This window comes from Anomalospiza imberbis, chromosome Z (assembly GCF_031753505.1).
Source record: "Anomalospiza imberbis isolate Cuckoo-Finch-1a 21T00152 chromosome Z, ASM3175350v1, whole genome shotgun sequence".
In the NCBI taxonomy this organism is placed as follows: domain Eukaryota; kingdom Metazoa; phylum Chordata; class Aves; order Passeriformes; family Viduidae; genus Anomalospiza; species Anomalospiza imberbis.
Genome location: NC_089721.1, coordinates 38,074,376 through 38,094,975, shown reverse-complemented (window position 1 = coordinate 38,094,975; position 20,600 = coordinate 38,074,376). Strand labels below are relative to the sequence as shown.

The following is a 20,600-nucleotide window of genomic DNA, read 5'->3' as shown; positions in this document are numbered from 1 at the left end:
CTGGACAGGGATGTTTTGGGGGGATGCCAGTCTGTGGGGCCCCAGTTTGGCTGCATCCTCTGCATCCAGGTACGTGTTGGGTGCTTGGGCATGTCAAAATTTTGTTGTTGGCTTGGAGTTTTTTTTTATATTGTAGTTACAATAACCCCAATTCTTCCTGTCTAACAGCCCATTTTGTCTATTTTCTGAATATCCCTGGTGCAGATTGAGTTGTAACAAGAAACCATTACCCAATTAGCACAGAGCTTGTACATTGCAGAAAGAAGGACAATAGATTAATTTAGAAAGAAGTCCAGTAGATTAATTTCACACAGCTGCAATCTAAATTTCCATTAGTAACTGTTTAAAAAGACTGAGCCTGAGTCTATTCAAAGTAACTAATACTTGGACAACCTGCAATCCTCCCCATCTTGTGCTACAGACAATAAATTTTTCCTCTGCAGTCAATGCAGTCAATTGTCTCTCAAGTGCCTTTTAAATATATTAACAAGCAATAAGCCACTGTCAACATGTCACAGAAATTAATTCCCTTCATAAAACACATAAGTACCTCTCAGGAATAATTTGGTAATTTCTTTGCATATGTTGAATCTTCACATATTTAGCTGAGCAGAAACCATTTCCTTCTGCATCCCTTAGGAAAAATTTCTTAATGGAAACACCTAAGTGCTAATTTTTTTAGTTTTCCACTAATATTTAATACTGCAGAGCAGGAAAAATAAGAGAGCTATTTTTCCAAAGAGATTCAGAAACATATATTTACTTTAAATCTATATTTTGCTTAGAAAATACCTGCAATACCAACATATTTTTCGATTGAAAAATCAGTCTTTTAAAATTCTTTGATCGTGCAGCAAGTTTGTCAGAAATATTTCTGAATTCCTGCCTGTCCATTCGCTTTCCTCAGAAGATGTTGACTGGTTGAAAGAGAGTCCTTGTATCAACATGCTGGAAGCAGTAAAAGCTCTTGACTGAGACAGTGACACATTCTGAATCTAAACTCAGTAATACTTGCTGAAAATACAACTCAGGAATCATTCACAATACTTCATCATTACTTGAGTGAAATACTCCACTTCTGCTTTGTCAAAAAAACCTACTTTAATTCACCTGTCAACTTTCCACTTTGGACTCACTTTTTTATCATCAGAACATACACTTCTCATTTGCAGGAGGCAGAATTTCCTTCTTCACAAAAGGATCTTCCAACAGTAGCTCCTTACTCCCTTACTTTGCTGTTCAGTCTCTCTTACTGAGGATCTTGCTGGTCTTCACTTAAGGGCACCTGGACCTCTCAGGAAATTCAATTTGTATCATCCCTCCTGCTTCTCAGTTTGCCTGGCCTGCTGATTTTCCAGGCAGCCAGTTATCCAAGCTTCTGTTATGGAACATCAGAGATGAGTGCTGTGGAAGCCGGCTGCAAGAATCAGATCTTCAAAGTTGCTGGTTCACACGGGATATTTGTTCATGAGGGCCAATGGCAGCTGGGCAGATTGCTGGAGCCTCATGCCCAGGTTTCCTCCATGCATAATATTTATGCAATATATTAAATTAATTTAACTGGCTCAGCATTTGAATCCTGTGGAACCAACACTTTAGAGAATATTCTCGGTAAAATTAGTGAAAAGCAGTAGTTATAGCTCCATCCATCCCACACCTTCTGACCTAGTTCTGCTGTATTGGAAAAGAATGCCCAGCCACAGGGCAGGTTTCTTCAGTCTTTTGTTTGCCTTTTCAGACATATTCTACAATATTCTGTATTCTGAATCTGCTGAGAAATGTAAAACTCAATATTTCCTCCCAACACAACACTTCAATCACTTGGCAACTCAACCAAGTTTGAGTTTTCTGACTGGGTAAGTGATTAATATTTTTACTATTTCCCACTGTTGTTCAGAGTTCAATGTGCCATGCTGCTTGAGCCATGGCCATAAAGTGAGGCAGTTATTTACTCATATTGCAGTTATTTACAGTGGATGTTGTGGTGAGAGTTCCCTTTGCAGCAATGTAAATACATTGGCTGATTGCTGGAGCCTCATGCCCAGGTTTCCTCCCTCCTCTGGTCTCCTTCTGACATTCACAGACAAAATCTTCAGAGGACTTCAGGAGGAGTGCTACACATCAGACAGGGGGCTTTGAGGTGTTTGTTTCCATTGAGCCTTTTCCCTGAAGGACTGATGCTCTGCAGCTGGACTTGTCCACCATGGAAGCCAATGCTGGGATGGGCTGTGGAGGCAGCTAGAGCAGAGACCCAGGATTTAGCAGTTTGGAGTTCTTCCAGCAGAATAAAAACTCTGAGTTCATAGGTACATCCACACAATCACAACATACTTAGACATACCTTTAAAACAAGTGCTGTTACCATCTACATCATCCTGTGCACCCCATCTGCATGTAAATTGTCCTTTCCACTGGACAATGAAAACCGAAATACATTTTCCAGCAGGATAAGCCAGCAGAGGGCTGGAAGCAAGAGTGAGACAGAAAGGTTTGCTATAAAAAGGCTGAACCTGGCCTCAGAATTTTATCCAAAAATTCTCTTTTGCTGTCCTCTCAAAGTCTGGATGCTACCCTGCGCTCAATGAGCAAAGGGAAAAAAGATTGTCACAACAGTGGTTTAAAATAGCCATGCCTGATAAACAAAAAACCCACCAGCCTTTGTATGAAAGAAAGGACAGACAGACCAGCAAGCTCTCATGGATGTCACTATTTAAACAATGAGAAAAAAAAATTACTGAGTTGGCTTTTTTTTTTTTTTTTTTGCCATTGTATTGAACGAGTTATTCCCCTGAACTTTCTCTTGACTGTATCTGACTTTCTGTTCCCTGCTGGAGCAGCCCGTGATGTCTCTGACACATTTTCTCTTTAGACCAGAGCTGTGAGACTTCGGGAGGCCCAGGGAATGTGGCAGCATAGGACTGACCATGCCAGCTCAGGTCCCAGGGTCAGTAAGTCTAGGATCATATCCTGTAAGGTTTTTTTAAGGAATATTAATTATTCAAGCCTAGAAGTCATTTTTGTACTGATCGTTAAGACTTTCTTTGCAAGTAGTTAAGCTTTATGAAGCATCAGACAAGATGTGTCATCTGTCACACCCATCTTGGGGCACTGATACAGATTCCAAAGTATTTTTTTTGCTGAGCCCATTGCCAATGCAGCTAGGTTTCACCAGCTTGGTTGAGAACAAAGTCATAAAATGAGACAGGAAGGCTTATCAGGTAAATTAATTACCTAAATTATTTACAAATTAAATTAATACCAGACAGCGTGGACATTGTATTGTAAGTCTGGCATAAAACTGAGAAGGCCAAACGCTAACTACAGAATTAAATATAAATAACCCTCTTTGATGACCTCTAATTAAACATCCAGCAGAATGACTTCAGCATCAAAAGCATGTGACGTTATCAAGTCTAAGAAGAAATCCCAATATTTATAATGTGCCCGTCATCAAAATATGTACAGAAAGTAAATTACTCTTCCTCTGATGAGATTGAGCAGAAAAATGTCTTTCCACGAGGCAAAAGCTATGAGAAATTACAAGTTTTAATTACAGAATGGAAGTATATTAGGGTAATTACACAGTGCACTGGAGGTCATTCCTTCTGCTCTCTGAAACCAGACTAAGCTGCATTTGCAAACCAGCCCCTGTGTACAGGAGTTGTGTCTTCCCTGGTGCTGGTCAATGAAGAAAAACAATTGAATATACTTTTTTTTGTCCTACAGTTTCCTTTAGCAGAAACCGCTTTATTGTCACCAAATGAAAGTGAAGATAAACAATGTGCCTGAAGCTGGGTAACACAACCAGCCATGAACGGAAAGTAGAAATAGTCCTGTTTCAACTAAAAGGGATGGAAATAGTGATTTGGCTCCTCTTTGATACTGGATGACACAGAAAAAGCAGAGAACATTGAATTATAAATGCCTTTAAAAGATTTTTGCAACTAAGCAAGGACATCTAATTAATTTTCAAAAGTATCTCATTACTGAATGTAAATAGCACAGTGATAGTAATTAACTTATGAAATGTACATTGCCAGTTGCCAAATATTTTGTCACAGCTTTACCAACAAACTTCAGACACAGCTATACACCAAAAGAAAAATGAAGGTTAAAATTTCTTTGAAAGCTCACATATTTTTATAAACATAAAATGAAACCAATCATGACTCACCAAAAAGTTATTAATTCCAAATTGCAAACCCATGTCCTCAAGTATCTGAATTCCTAATTTCACAGCCCAAGAGAAGAATTCCTTCTTTAGAGAGAAGCAGCATATTTTCCTCTAATGGGTTTGAAAGACTCAGCTGTTAATAAAAAAATGGAGTTCTAAGAAAATTTTTCCAGAAATTCCAGGGTTACTTCCCTCTTGCAAAATAAATCCTGCTCCTAGTTGTGAAAAAATTACAAAATTATGGGGAAGAAACACCACTGTAATATTTCTAGAAGCGCTTATATTTTTTGCTTTCTGATCAAGGCATGCCATAGTTCGAGTTTTGCTGTCAAATCAGCTACATTATTAATCAGAAAAATACTCAAAAATCCTGAACAAGCACTCTGTTAATTTGTGGAAAAAAAAACATATTCTGGGGCTTTTCATTCTATTATAAGATTGATTCAGCATTATGCCTACAAAAGCAGAAGAGAAGAAAAACACAGATGAAACTACTTTAGAGGACTAGCTAGAAATAGAGAAGCTGAGGAAAGAAAGGACGATAAAAGCTGACAAAAAAACAGGTTTTGGCCTCACTCCTGCACCATCAGGTGTAGCCAAGAAAATGTGTAGATAATAAAAATATAAGAATTAGGAAGAATAGCAACACACCACACTACTCATTCTCACAGAATTGGCTAACTTCTTGAAGTGTAAAATTTCACAAGCTCAGGGCACATCCGATTCAAGGAATTATCAGTTCATTATGAAAGGTGCAGATTTCTGACCGTGTCAATTAATCAATAGTCCCACTTTTGCTGATTACACTGCTCAGGGAACAACCTAAGGCAGGGATGTTTCAGTGAAGTGAAATTTAAGTAGCAAACTTTTATCACTGTTATGCACATGCAGAAGATGTGATTTATCACTGTGCTTTTGCAGATTTAGATGCAGAATAAATACCAATACCAATGCAGTGGCACACACTTGCTATAATTGATTACTAAGGGAAAATGGAAAAGAATATTTCATAATTCTGCAGGAGTCCTAAGGCATGTGAAACAGGAGCTGGAGTACATTTCTGACCTGCAAGATAGGCTTTTCTCCAAAGAAAGAGTTGACATTTCAGAGCAGATAATTCTATTTTTCTCTCTAATGGGATTTCCTAAATAGTTTGTATAAAAACAGAAAAAGCACCCAAAACTTAACCAACCCCAAACATCATCCAGTGTGTCAGAGGATTATTGAAGTATTACTCAGTGTATTTATCTGGTCTCATTGTGCCACCATTATGCCCTTGCCCCAAAACTTCCCGATTAATATAGTTAAAATTAAACATTATCAATGCTTGTCTTTTTTTTTTTTTTTTTTTTTTTTTTTTTTTTTTTTTTTTTTTGTTGAATGCACAGAAATGCACAGAACTCTTTGTGAAAACTAATGGATAAAGGTGATGAAGAGTGTTATGGGAATTATCTCCAAGCTTCTTTTTTTTTTTCCAAAATCAGCATAAAACCACAAAGTGTGTAATTGTTTGGGAAAGGAATCACAATCAGAAAAGCAGGTAAGTTACCAAGTTTTTCTGACAATTTTGTGCTTTTTTCTTAAAATTAATGTTTTCCTAAGAAAACCAGCAGCTAGCCTGTAATACAGCATTTAAAAAATCAAGATATGAAATAAAAATTTTTACATGAAAACATAAATCGGCAACATTTGTAAAAAAAAAAAAAAAAAATCACTTCCAAATAATTTTTTGTGGCTTTTTTATTTTCCTAATGATGTCTCCAAGTAATGGGAATACCAAGAAGCCATTTAAAACATATTTGTGTATTGGGAGTGGTCTTGTTAGTAGAAATCTTTCAGTAGTATCATTGTCAGTGTTTCATCCCTGTTGCTTATGAATGCATTCTGTTCTTTAGCTTTTCTTTCATTACTTCTCCTCAGGAAACCTTTTTTTATTTCATTCTCCTTCACATAAGTGAACTTTGACATTTTATCCCAAAATTTTCTGAAAAGTCTGATCAATTTTTGTAGTTATTAAAATGATTTTTGAATTGAGTGAAAATGTCAAGCAAGCCCACTGATCAAAGAAATGTGTGCTTAGAATTAATAATTGAATATTTATTTAAACAATTGTATAAATAATAGCTATAGTAAATAAGACACTTTATTTAGTATAATCTGTTCATTTAGAATAGTACATTTATTCACTATTGTTAAAAAATATTTCAGTTTTTAATCTATAACAATGTGGTTTATGTTTGTCAACCACAGAAACTGAAAGCTACTGAGGAAACAGAATTTTTACTAAAAACTTAATTAAGAAGAAATAAACCACAGAATGTTAAAAATAAATGAACAAGTCTGGTTTCTTTAAATATCAATCACAATTACTTTCCACTTAAATGTCCTCACACTTGTTGGCAAAGAAGACATATTTTCAAGATTTTCTTCTTTAGACCTCTGAAATTTAAAAACTGAAAGGAAATGTTTCAGTGAAGATGTACATTATTTATGTTTTGGTTTTTTTTAAATCAATATTTCTAAACTAAAAACTGTGATAAGCCCAAAACCTTTAGCACGCTGACAAAAGTGTGAAACCCACCCTGCCGATTCCTCAGCAGCTTTCCATTTCTGTGGCTGAGGAATTAATCTGAACTGCCACTGGACATAAAATTCAGGGATAACTTACCTATGTGTTTAGCAGTGTTAAAATGAAGCTGAAATGAAGGACTTACCCAGGTGCCCACACCACAAAAGTTTTGTACAACCAGAAACACTCCAAGTGGTCACTAACTCATGGGCTCTCTGGCTGTGCAAGGATTTTTGGTGCAAGAGCAGGAAACCAGGGGCTCATTGTCCTGATCCTACAGCTCTGTGCTGAAATTCATTCAATTGCAGTCATTGAGGAAGGTACATGGCAGAAGAAATAAAGACACCAAAGGCTGAAGTGGCACATCTCCACAGGTGTAACCAAGCAACCATTGACCAGGGAGAAGTGAGCCAGCATGTCCTTGCTCACCAGCCAGGCCACTCTTTAGACATCACAATAATTCTCTCTACAAATGTAGCTAATTTCAGAGACGAGAGATTAGATGAAACACACCACTGATCTGCTAGCCTCATTTCTACATGGAGTTTAACATCCTTGGCCTCTCCTGAGCTCAGTAATTATGAAAATGTACAAGGCAGCTTGGAGCATGAGAGAGCAGCTAGACAAGCTTTTGCCTCTCCCATATTTCAAACATACCATTAGAGGTTTGATGACTGACATAATAATTATATAGTGCTTGTGAGATTCCAGGTCATTAACCTCCTCTTCCATGTGAAAAATGGAATAACTCTGTGGTAACTACTGAAAGAACTATACACAAAAATAATTAATACTTATTAGAAAAGTCACACTGAAAATACACAGACATCAGCAGGTGCTGAGGCTGACTCTGACTGTGTAAGACCCTGCTGCCTTCACAAGAGGGTGGGATATCCCACCCTGCAGAATTTGCATGTTTTAGGACTGGGATTTCTGTAGGGTCTCCAGGGGTATCCACCAGCCCTAGGTGGACACCCACATTTACAATCTAGTGCCACTTCCAGAGACTCAGGTTGCTCTACCTCTGGTTGCTTTGTCATGTTGTAAACTGATCATCAAAACCTGCCTCTTCTTGCAGAGATGTGAAAAAAAAAATCATTTTTCTGGCCCAAACTCTATCAAAAATATTATTTTATTGACCAAAAGGGCTGTTTTCATCATTGTATTGATGGCACTGTAAGAGGAACTCGATGCCTGAATTCCCTTACCTGTGACAACCACAGAGCTCTGGGTCTCACATCCCCCAGCAGCTGTAAATGAATAGATTTAACAGAGAAAAAGCCAAGGAGACATAAGCACAAGTTCTTTATTTAAATTCTCTCTCACACATTCTACACAAGTAAGTGAAAAACAAAAGCAAAAAGCAAAAACAAAAACAAAACAAAACAAAAAAATAAACGGGCAAATAAAAAAAATTCCTGTACACTTCCTGGTTTTTCAGGATATAAATCTCAGTATACTACGTGTTCTGCCAGCAGTTCCCAGTGACCACAAACATTTCATTTGGCTTACGTACGGCTCAGTGACTTTGGGATGGACGTTCCCAGCTGAATCCTACTGTTGCTTAAGAGACCATTGTCCAGCTGGATCACCGGGAAATCGCAGTCACTCTGGAAACCATGGTCAGACCCACTGGTGTTCTACCCTACAGCACCCTCGTCTGGATGCAGGATCAGTTCATTGCTTTCCAACAGCCCTTCCCTAAGAGGAACACAACAAAAACATAACACAAATGAGTCTGGCAAACCTGGCCAGCGTTTTTAGACCTCTTGAAAGCAATGTCTCCCAAATGTCAGGTGGCAGGAAGGCAGGATGGCAGCACCTGTGCAAAGACCACAGGTCTCACCCCAGACAAAACAGATGCTGCTCATTACTGTGGATCCTCATGAATTCTTAAAATCAGTTGCAATACCTTAACAGCTTACATTTTGTGAGCTTTAATTAAAATTTTAGTAAAGGGAATCAGTATTACTTGTGGCTCCAGAAGAAAGTAACATAATTTCTGGAACTGCATATCTCTTTATGGATAACACAGGTGTGTTACCACTTCAGCTGGGCCCAAGAGTGAATTTCCCAGTCATATTCTGGTATTACACACTCATTCATTTCATGGAGCCCTTTCAGACCATGATGATGGTTTTTTTTTTTTTCTGGAAAAGGCTTAACCAAACCCTGACATCCAGAGGGTCTCCTAAAATGCTTCACCTCCTGCAGCCTTTCAGTCCACAGGACTAGACTAATCTGAATAGAACATGCTTAGTCCGTGTGACGTGAATGTCAGCCCTGAATGTTTTGTTGTGCAGATCTGCTCCTTTTGCTCTTCAGTATGTGCTAATGTACATCCACCCTTGTGTTACTTCTGGTCAGCATGATTTTGGCTTGACCTAAGCCACATCCATAATTTCCCAAAACACGGATAAGTGGAGAGTACTACGCTGCTTATAGAGAGTCAGCAATTACAGATAAATTCCTGGTTTATTGCTTGTCAAGACTGGTACAGTGGTGTTAAATTCAAGCCAAAATTCTATTGCCCAAAACTACAGAAGGCCAATTCCAAAAGTTTTTGAGGCAGCTTACCAACATCAAGCACAGCACAGAAATGTTTCTGTACTCACTACAGTGTTCCTCTGTTGGCCTTTTATTTCCCTCAGCCTTTTTAATGAAAGAGGGTCTTTCTTCATTCTGTTTCATTTGGGTAAGTTTCTCATAGGGTAAATAGTCATTAGCTTGCTCTGTCTCTGGCAGAGGGGTGAGGAAGAGAATCAAAAGGGCAAAAGCATGAGAATCTCATGGGTTCAGATAAAAACAATCTAATAAATAAGGAGGGAATAAAAAAGTAAAAAGAAAAGTGATGCAAAGTCAGTCACCCACCCACCTGCCACCAGCAAACTGGGGCCCAGACTGTTTACCCTACAAGACCCTACGAAACCCTGCAGTTTTACCTCTGAGCACGGTCCTGGATGACACAGAGTACTGCTTTGAGTCACTTTAAGTCCCAGCTGTGCCAAATCCCATCACTTTTCCAAACCCCACTTGCTCCCTGAGAGAGCACAGAGAAGCAAAGGAGGTGTAGATGCTGTGCAAACACCGTTCAGCAGTAATAAATCACCTGTGTGTTGTCCATCTTCTTTTGGTCCCAGATCTGAATCACAGCCCTATATGTGTTAGAAAGAAATATCCACCTCAGTAGAGTGCAGGAGCATTACTTTTTTCTTTTGTCTAAGAGTCATGGATGGCACAGATGTTCTGAATGGTGTTTTTAAAATTTTTCTCAGAATTGTAATACCTCAGAGAGATCTCTCTCTGCCCCTTTGACTCACCTTTGCTCCCTTTGGCTCAGCATACAGACTGCTTCTGTTAGTGTGGGAAGTCACTTTGAGAGATAGCTGACCCCAGGAGTTTCTGGCCACCTGAACTTTCAAGGAAAGTCAAAATATGGTGACAGTAATCACCTGGGGAAGGCAGAGGCTATTTTGAGGGTAGAAGACAACAGTATACTTCTGGAAGCATTTTACCATGTCATGAGTCAAAGCTGAACACTGTGTTGAACATGGGAATCTGTCAGTAAGAGTTAAGGAAGACACCAGATGTAAAAGGACTTATTATAAAAGATACATGAGATTATCGTGTTGATGTTAAAATTAGAGCTGGTCTTTAACATTTCATAGCGGACAATGACATGCATGCTTTTGTAACCAAATTCCTGCCATTGCCGTATAGGGAGAGTCTCCTGGTAAGGGAACATCCCTTTAAGCTGGCACTTAATCATTGTTATAGGGGTTCTTGTCACTTGAGACAGCATGAAGTCTTAGGTCTTTTTTTCCCCTTCTCTTCATTTTCATGAGCTGCATACAAAGAATGGAGACATTTCTCCACAAGAGAATTAGACTATTTGTGTTAGGGCTAGACAGTAAGAAAAGAAGTTCAAGGCTGAAACTACACACTCACAAAAGATCTACTCTTCTAAATCCTATAAAGCATCTGCACAAAACTTGTGAAATCTAGCTTTCTAAATACTACGTTATTGAATATCGTGTTTGATTTAATTGGAGATCTTAGCAGCCAGACGCCGTGGCAGCTATGTAAAGTCCCTCTTTCATATAAAAAAAGGTGAATCTGCTTGTCCCTCTTAATTGTACACAGGTCCAATTAAACCTTAGTCCCAGTTCAAAGCCTGCTGACAGGCTGTTAGAAGTAAACCAGTAGCACAAATAATGCATAAAGCAGCAACAAGAGGGTTATGTGAGTCACAGTTAAGCAGATCTGATTGCCTGGCAGGAAGAAAAAAGAAAAGAGAGGAAGGAAGATGTACAAAATCCATTACCTCCCCCATTTGTTTTGTGGAGAACACTGAAGTTCTCTACCACAAAATTTTCCAAGGTAAAACTATTTTCAACTAGATCTCACCAATACTTACAGTAAAAAAAAAAGTTAATTCTTCTGAAAATGTTTTTTCTAACCCACTGTGCATCTTAAATGGTCAATGGTCAACATTATTTTTTCATAAAATCTTCTTTACCTGGCTCCTCTTATGCTTTCCTGGGTTATAGAAAGCCTGAGTGCATTGTGTTCAATGTCATCACAAAAGGAAGCTACAGTCTGATCAAAATAAATAGCTTCTCAGAATAAGTTATCTGTGTAATTTGAGCTTCTTAGTCTCGACTGTAGCTGAAAACTGCTGGCAACAAATAAAATTCCTTTCTAATGCAATGCTGGTCCACTTTCCAGAGCATGATACAGCTGTCATCTTGGTAGACTGTTAATTCACACTACCATGCACAGATGCATCCTAATACAAATATAATTCAGTCACAGATAAGTGCCTGGTAAATACTTGAAATTTTATCCTAAAATGTTATGTTCTGTTGATAGATCAGCTTTGTTCATAACTGGTTTGCATGTGTGATTCAGATCCAGGACTGAAATGATTGCATGTAAAGCTACACATGCATGGGGAAGTGGAGCTACTGTCAATATCAGGATGTGCTCAAAGCCTTCCATCTGTTCCAGGTGATGTAGAACTGAGTTCTGACTAAGATGTTTTTGCACTTTTTAAAACTCTTTGCTAATTAAGATTTGGGGGATTTTTTTCCAAGAAAACTGTAGTTTAAAATCTTAAAGCTTTGAAATAAAATAAATGTTAAAATAAACCAAGTTATTCTAAATTACATCAATTTTAGTTTTAAAAAGTGAAATTTCTTAAGTAGAATGAGCCAGTTGAATTAAAATTTAATAATGTGTGCTCAGATTTTTATTGCAAAGCTGTAAATGAGCTTCTTTGTGTGTCTCCTTGCATTTCCTTCTCTTTCCAAATGCTCATTGCAAAAAGATTTAATGCAACTAATGATAAATAAAACCCAAGTGTCAACCAGGGAGGTGTTCCCAGTGTCTCTTTCTCTCTATACTAATTAGGGAGCACGAGAAACTTAAGCAGAGAGATTTAAAAACAAACAGAGATGCCAGTAGAGAGCAGGTACAGGAACTTTCACTACAAACCTGTACTGATGGATATTAATGCAATAAACTCAGTGCAGCACTAAACCATCACTGACCTCCTGTTGCTGCAGAGCAGCGAGTGGGAGCTGTGCTGCATCACTGGGGCTTGCAGAGTCTTTTTAGAAAGGCTGCTGGCATGCCCAGCAGGTTTCCTGCAGGAGTCAGAGAGAAGCAGTATCAGTGACCAGCCCAGTGATCTGGCCAGGGCAGCAGGCAGGTGTCTGCAGCAGTGACTGATGGCATTGTCACCCAGAATGGGGTCGGGCTGTCCTTGCCACACTCTGGGGACTGTGATTAAAACCTACTTTCTTCTCCCGACCTAGGCTGCCCTTGGGCGAGACAGACAATCCTTCAGGGTGCACTTCCTCTGGCTGCATGCAGAGATCATTAGCACGGTAGGAGAGGAAACACAAGAGCTGCCTCATCAGATCAGATCAGTGTTTCACCACGTCCTGCATCACAGCCCTGTGCACAGCCATTCCCAGAGGCTCTGGAGGAAAGTGACAGAGGCTACCCTGTTGGAATGCTGTGGAGTGAAGGTTACAGAAGGAAAATGTGGCTGGCACGTCAACTTCCTCCCTCCAACCAGAAAAATAAAGAATTTATTGTGTTTAGGGTCACAGCTGCTGAGGCAGAAGGGAGTGAGGCTAAAATCCAGTGTTCTGTGATCAGTACCAGACGGAAGAGGCAGGGAGGAGTGTTCTCTTTCTCTGTTGTAACTCTTGCTGGTTCCAGTTGTAAGAAGTTGCAACAACAACAACAACAACCTAATGAGGGGCAAACAGAGCAACAATGTTCTAAGGCCAAGGTTTAAAACTAATGGGAATCCAAACTCCTGCATTCTGGTGTTTAAACTGACAGTTTTCCAAGCAGACAGAATTTGTGCCATTTGACTAAGCCTTCTTCAGGAGCTAAAAGTTGAATACTCAGCAAGGGATCCATCCAGAATTTTGGGCGGCCTTGAAAGACGTGACTCTTCAGATTGTGCCTTTACAAGGAACGTGGTTAGGAGGCCAGCAAGGTGGTTTCCTACAGTGGATAGAAAGAAGCAGTGGAATTTCAGAAGAGAACAGTTATTTTAATACAAACTACATCTGTAAATCTCTTACCTGAACTGAAAGTTTGGTCCAATCTAGAGAAAAGGAAAACCAGTATTTAACACTAATCGGAATGGGCATGAGCCATGATTTATGTCCCTAGAGAACATGATACTAATGCAAATAAGATTTAAAACTATCATTGAGCACAATTCCTAGCAAGCACAATTTTGCAGTTCCTCCCAGCATTAGCAGCGCACATAAAAGCCATGTGTTGTGATAAAGTCTTAAATCAGGAGGAAAACAGAACCAACCAGCCCCAAACCAAACAAACCTCTCCATGATGCACTAAGATACAAAGAGCAGGAAATTCCACACTGCTGCAAGCACAATTCTCTCCCTCTCTCAGGATTCTCCATAGAGGTGCACAGAGGACAGAAAAAGAAAATAATTTCTATTTCTGTGCCTTGTTTTTCCCATGTGGAATGTGTTTGGAGAATTGTTTACCTGGGGTGATTGCTTAATTGGATTCTGGTGAGGATTTGAGCCTGGTGGCCAATCAGATCCACCTGTGTCTGGACTCTCAAGAGAAGGTCACAAGTTGGTAGTTAGGTAGATTTGGTAGTTAGAAAAAGTAGGTATGCAGCTTTAGTACCTTCCTTTATATAGTATATTAATGTATTATAGCATAGTTATAATAAAGAAATCATTCAGCCTTCTGACCTGGAGTTGGACATCATCATTTCTTCCCACTGGGTTCACCTGCATTTCACAATACCACACTGTCTGGTTTTTAGGCCACTTGTCACCAGACACTGAAAGCAGTGACACCAACTGACTGCCAGCATTAATCTTTCCTTGGAGTTCTGCTGCCTCTCTCTGCAAGGCCCTGGCAGAGTGTTACCGATATTGTTGGCTCTCTCCAGCAAAATCACACAGGATTTTATTCCTTGCAGGAATGTCCTGGAACATTTGCAGAGCAAGGACTGGGTAGGGTTGGGGAGTTGGGGAGAGCATTAAACTCTGACCAGTTCATCACAAACTCTTAATCACACCCAGCTGGAGGAGGGTGGATAAAGAAACTGACCCCAGAATTCTGGAGAACTTGGAAGTGGGTGGGTGGATCTTGCCACTGATAGGGTCCCACAAGAGGTATGGGTGAGGGGAATGCACAGGGACATCCCAGCTGGCTCTCCTCCAGGGAGCCCCTCCAAAAATCCAGTGAATTCCTCAGAATTCCCCTGCTTCAACCCCCCCATCCACTGTCTTCAGGGAAACAAACCCAAATCTGTCTGGGTTTTTTTTCAAAATTAATGAGACAAGTCACAGCTGAAGATTATGGAGAAGTCCAGCCAGACAACAAGCCAGACAACTTTAAAGAGCTTGAAAAAACACATCTGGAACTGGGAAAATGAAGTTTCTTAAAATACAAGCAAATGAAGGGGCTTTCCTTTAGAAAAATAAGAAGAAGAAAAAAGGAGAGCAATAACAAAGAGTTTTCCTGCAAAAAATACTTTTAAATTGCCAGGTAAAAAATGAACAGGAATTTTTTTCCTTAAAATAATGAGAATAAAAGGTTTTTCCCTTCAAAAATCCCTAAAAACAAAGATATCAACTTCTTTTTAGAAGAAAAAAAAGAAACCACACTAAAAATGTTGGTGGTTTAAAGGGGTTTTTTTTCCTCCAAAAAGTAGAATTCCTGCATATAAGGACTTTTTCTTTCTTCCAGGAAAGAAAGGCCAAAGTACATGGTAAAGATTTTTCTTAGCCTCACAATAACAAAAAAAAGTCCTCAAAATCCCAAATAAACAGGGATAATCTATTTTCTTCCTGATGATAAAAAAAGGAGATACAGGATCTATAATAAAAAATATTTTTAAAAGGACTATTTTTTTAAAATTAAATCAGGGGATGAATGTTGAAAGTTTGGAAAGGGGTAAAAACTTTACATGGTGTGAGAAGGGATCCAGAGGTGTCTCCCAACCCCCAAAATTATTCAAGAAAAGTCTTAACTGTGCTTTAAAAAATACATCTGGAGGAGCCTAAAATCCCCAATACATTATTAAATTTCCCTTTCTAAAGAACACTGGGAGAGCTCAGAGAGATTGGATGGGTGGGCAGTTGGCAAATTACATGTTCAGTATATTTTTGTTTTGCTAGAAAAAGGAACAAGAGGAAGTGAAAGCCAGCATTTGAGGGTATTTGAGCTCATTTTCAGGCTGCAGTTCTTCACTTCATCAAAGTCCAGGTGAGGGAATTTTTTATTCTGGTGGGATTTTGGTCATTCCTTGTAATATTGTCTCTAAGGTCCTGTTTTTTTCATGCACTTAAGGAGGATTTGTGCCTTTAAATCACTTAAAAATGCATGAAAAAAATGTGAGTAATCCTAATTTTATTCAGAAAAAAGGCAAAAAAATAATGAATTTGGGCACAGAAGGAGAAAAACTTCCTCACATAAATAGCAAAACCTGAAGATTCAATTAAATAAAAATTAAATAAAAATCAAAGAAATATAAGATAAATAAAAATAGCATTCATCTAAGAACTCCATTAAATAAAAAGGCAATGCATTTAGAATTAAAAATTGAAATTATATGAAATAATGTTCACTTACATAAATTTTTTAATTAAAATTGAATCATTGTAAATTAAAATTTTAAAATTAAATCAAAATTTTAAATCTCCTGAATTAAATTAAATTACTACTAAAAATGTACTATAATTAAATCAAAAAGCCAACTTTTCAAATTCTTCAATTCTTTCTAAAAATTGTTAAGGTACCACACATACACAAAACCCTCCACATGAAATTCTTGGACAAAGTGTGTGTTTGGTGTTTTAATGTGAATTTTTTTTTGCCTCTGTAACTTCATTTTGCTGCATAATCTCTTTTGGGGAGTGTTGTTGGTTTGCTTGTTTGGGTGTATTTGTAGTTTTTTTAAAGTTTTCCAGTTTTTTTTCAGTTATTTTAGAGTCGAGGATATCACCCTCCGGTGTTTTCTTCCTCCTGATTTTAGGTAAATATTTGTTTCTGAAAAGTGTTGTCATTTTCATCCCTGCTGGAAAAATGCTTGATCAACTGATTTTCCCTCCTATTTCTTCTCCAGGTTCCATGGTGGACACCAAAACCTCATCTGAAAAAGGTGAATTTAGAGGACTTTGCCCTAAAAAACATTATTTCCACCTAAATCAGACTTTCTCCCACCCACATCATACCATTTTCCCACTATTCTCCCAAAATCCATGTGTTCCCCCTGTAATTCCACTGGGGTCATTCCCTTTCACCCCAGTTTCACCATGAAAACCCAGGAGAAGACACATCCATTTTTAGGTAACCAAGACTATGGGAACCCCAAATTTGGTGGGTCGCACCACAAAATCCACGTAATTGGGTGGGAATTTTGGGACAGTTCCCGAATCTTGATTTTCCCACAGGATCCATGCTCTATCCCTATGGGCTGCACCAGGGGGATAAAACCAACCCCAAACTCGATGATGGGACATCTGAGGTGATCGCCCTCTCCGTTCCCTTCACCTTATATGGCAAAACCTACCAAACCGTGTTTGTAGCTCATCCCAAATTCCATATTTTTGAGAATTTCCTCAATTTTTCCAAATTTTCCCTCCATTTCTACTTAATTTTTCGTGTATGTGTGTGTCCCTGAAATGAACCCTTCTTGAATTCATAGTGGGTTTTATCCTTGGACACTGAAACATCTTCAGATGGGTGGGGGATCTTGAGAGGGGCTGGTGGTATTGGGAGGGATTGGAGGGACTTGGGAGATACTGAGAATGGTGCATGATGGTGTGGTCCTTCATGGTCATATGGCTGGTGGGTCTTGGGGCAGTTGGTTGATTTTGGGTGGTCCCCCACATGGTGGATCCTGGGGTGTGTTGGTGGGCATTGTGGGATCACATGGGTGGTGGATTTTGTAAGGGTCCTTCATGAGAGGGTCTCAGGGGGATTGGTGGGTGTTGCAGGGTCCTATGGATGGTGGGCCTTGGGAGGGTCCTGGGGGTGGTTGCTGTTACAGGGTTCTATGAATCTAGGATTTGGGGTTTTCCTATGGGTGGTATATCTTGGGAGGTTGATGGATCTTGAGGGCTTCTTTGGGTGTTGGGGTGTCCTGTGGGTGAGGGTTCCTATTGTTGGTGGGTCTTGGAGGAGTCCTGTGGGAGGTGGATCTTGGGGTGTTGATAGGTGGTCCCTATGGGTGGTAGTTCTTGGCATGCTTGTAGTGTCCATCTTAAGGACCTCAGAACCCAAGTCAAGGTGTTGCACCCATCTGCTCCTGGTGTCACCTCCAGGTGAACAACAATGGGGTGATCTCCTTTGACGAGCCTGTCAGACAATACACACCCAACCCCTTCTCTCTGGTGGACGGGCACCATTTCGTGACTCCATTCTGGGCAGATGTGGACAACGTGCTGGGTGGGGACATCTTCTACCGCCAGACCACCGACCTGGCTCTGCTGGAGGACATCATCCAGCACATAACCCAGTACTTCCCCAAAAGCCCCTTCACCGCCACCTGGGCCTTAGTGGCCACCTGGGACCATTTGGCCTATTATGGCTCCACCTCTGAAAAGGTGAGGCCCATGGTCCATAGGGCATGAAGATGACTCATCGGCTCTTGTTGACCCATTTGGTGGCCTTGTTGACTGACCTATCTTTGACCTCCAGAACCCATCCATGACCTTCACAACTCATCCTTGACCTTTGTGACCTTTCTCCATAGAGCAACACCTTCCAGGCTGTGCTGACCACTGACTCCAAGATGTTCTACATCATCCTCAACTTCGGGGACATCCAGTGGACTACAGGGGCAGCAAGTGATGGAGATGCTGAAACAGGACTTGGGGGCACCCCAGCACATGTAGGTGGGGAGGGTGGAGGAGGAGGGGGAGGTTGTCCCACTCTATTTTCTGAGGATGATGATGATGAAGGTCAGGGATTGGCCCACCCCATTTCCTGGGGATGATGATTATCATGATCATGATGAAGGTCCAGGATTGGCCCACAACATTTTTGGGGAGGTCAAGTTGCCCTGTCCCATCTTCTGGAGATGATGATGATGGTCAGAGGTTGGCCCATTCCAAATATTTGAGATGATAGTGATGATGATGATGATGATGATGATAAAGACAGGAGGTTTTTCACCCTTCTTCTGGAGATGATCATGATAGTGATGATCATGGATTGGTCCATTTCTGGGTGACACCAAGTATGTTCACATCTAAAATCATTTTAGGGGCCCACTACCCCTTTGCGTGGGGTCAGCCCTCCTAGATTCCTCCCCCCCCCCGCAATTTCCCAGACAGGATTCAATAGTGGTGGTGACACCAGTTTCTACAACATTCCTGGATCCCAAACCGATGCCATCATCAACATCACCACCACCTCCAACATCAAGGTCCCAGGATGCTGGGTCTTTTGAGTGGATGACTTCCAGGTGACAGGTGTGGATCCTCCCCAGCTGAACAACCACTGCTGGTTGTAAGTTGGAGGACAAAATTGGGAATTGTGAGGAAAAGTAGGAATTTGGGGGATAAATTCAGGAATGAGGGGGGAAAAGTGGTGATTTGGGGCAATAATTTGGGACTGTGGGAAGATCACTGTGAATTTAGAGGGAGATGGGATTTGTTGGGAAAAATTAGCAATCTGGGGGGAATTGTAGGAATCTTGGTTGGAATATTGAGAATTTAGGGACATTAGTTAATGGAGAAAATTGGGCATTTGGGGAACAATTGAAAGTTTGTTGGGGAAAGGTGGGCATTTTATGGGATAATTTGTGAGGAAAATAAAGATTTCTGGGGGGAATACTGGGATTTTTTGGGGGGGTATTGGAGATTTGGGTGAAAAGTGGCTCTTCTTCTTGGGCTGTTGACATCTTCTCTAGGTGAATTGAAGAGAGTGGGGCAGAGGGACATCACCAGTGCCACTGTTATCACCAATGAAGTCAATGTGAAGGTCAAGATCATGTCAACTTCTAGCAATGCAATAAAATTGCAGCTAAGACATTGCAGTGTCCATGTCATTTTCATGGTACCCATGGTGATGTCGTCACACTTAAGTCACCATCACCCTCACTGTTCCCACAGTTGCTGGGGATCTGAGGGGTTTTAGGGTGAAATGTGACAGAATTCATCCAATTTTGCCTTTTTGGGCAGTAATTTCTGGGGTCTTGAGCAATATGAAGTCACGTGGCAGCCATGTGCACAGGAGACAAAACCCACAACAGACAGCCTGGCACACACACCCAAAATGCTGCACCTACAACACACTTGGACATCACAGGACACAAAAAACTTACAAGACACAACTTTACCCCTCCCCACCCTTGATTCCTACTCACAGAACCACAAGATTCTGTAAGAAAGAAGAAGAAGAACCCCTCCCCACCCTTGATTCCTACTCACAGAACCACAAGGCTGTAAGAAAGCTCCAAGATCCTCAAATCCAGCCTTTGACTGAACACCCCATGTCAAGCAGACCACACCACAGCACTGAGTGCCATGTACCAGATGTTACTTGAACACTCCAGGGATGGTGATTACACCACCTTCCTGAGCAGACGTTCCAAAGCCCAATCACTCTTTCTGTGAAGAAATTCCTTCTGATGTCCAGCATTTCCATTGAGAGCATTTCCTTTTGTCCTGCTGCTGGTTGCCTAGGAGAAAAGATTGACTCCCACGTGGCAACAACCTCTCTTCCAGGTAATTCTAGAAAGTGGTAAAGTCACCCCTAATCATCCTTTTCCTCAGGCTAAGCTACCCTAAGTTCCCTCAGCTGCTCCTGGTTCTCCAGACCCTTCCCCAGCTCTGTTCCCTTTTCTAGACATCCTCCAGTCCCTCAATGTCTTTTTTGCCATGAGGGACCCAAAACTGCCCCCAGGATTTGAGGTGTGGGCTCTGCAGTGCCCAGCACAGTGGGCAGTCACTGCTCTGCTCCTGCTGCCACACCATGGCTGGGAAGACCCAGGGGCCATTGGCCTTCTTGGCCACCTGGAGCATCTGGCTCAGGTTTTGCTGCTGTCATGAGCACCCCTAGGGCCTTTTATAACTAGCAGCTTCCCAACCACTGTGCCCCAACCTGGAACTGCAGAGGTTGTTGTGACCCAAGGGCAGGACCTGGCACTTCCCCTGGTGCACCTCATGCCATGGGCCTGGGCCTAGTGATCCCATCAATTCCTCAACCCACAAAATGCATTTAATTTAAATCCATCCCTCCCTCCCTCCCCTTCCCATTTTTCCCTTTTCCCTCTTTTTTTTTTCCCAAATCACACCCTCTATTTCTCAAAAAATATACTCTTTTTGCTCCATC

At 40.6% G+C, this 20,600-nt stretch overlaps 1 protein-coding gene across 4 annotated transcripts in view; it reads left to right on the top strand.

The window, feature by feature from the left end:
* The first annotated feature begins 11,476 nt into the window (after positions 1 to 11,476).
* LOC137465072 (sushi, nidogen and EGF-like domain-containing protein 1) overlaps positions 11,477 to 20,600 on the top strand; it is a 179,674-nt gene continuing 170,550 nt past the window's right edge. Inside the window, exons 1-8 of one of the 4 annotated variants that reach the window (XM_068176790.1) lie at positions 11,481 to 11,569; positions 11,655 to 11,753; positions 16,384 to 16,419; positions 16,712 to 16,842; positions 17,585 to 17,866; positions 18,016 to 18,157; positions 18,599 to 18,773; positions 19,177 to 19,316. In XM_068176790.1, coding sequence (XP_068032891.1) covers positions 11,690 to 11,753; positions 16,384 to 16,419; positions 16,712 to 16,842; positions 17,585 to 17,866; positions 18,016 to 18,157; positions 18,599 to 18,714 — 771 coding nt within the window. In that variant the 5' untranslated portion in view covers positions 11,481 to 11,569; positions 11,655 to 11,689 and the 3' untranslated portion in view covers positions 18,715 to 18,773; positions 19,177 to 19,316. Of the gene's footprint in view, positions 11,570 to 11,654; positions 11,754 to 15,436; positions 15,525 to 16,383; positions 16,420 to 16,711; positions 16,843 to 17,584; positions 17,867 to 18,015; positions 18,158 to 18,598; positions 19,069 to 19,176; positions 19,317 to 20,600 lie in introns of those variants that run through there. The other 3 variants (XM_068176792.1, XM_068176793.1, XM_068176791.1) reach the window with 3 other exon arrangements.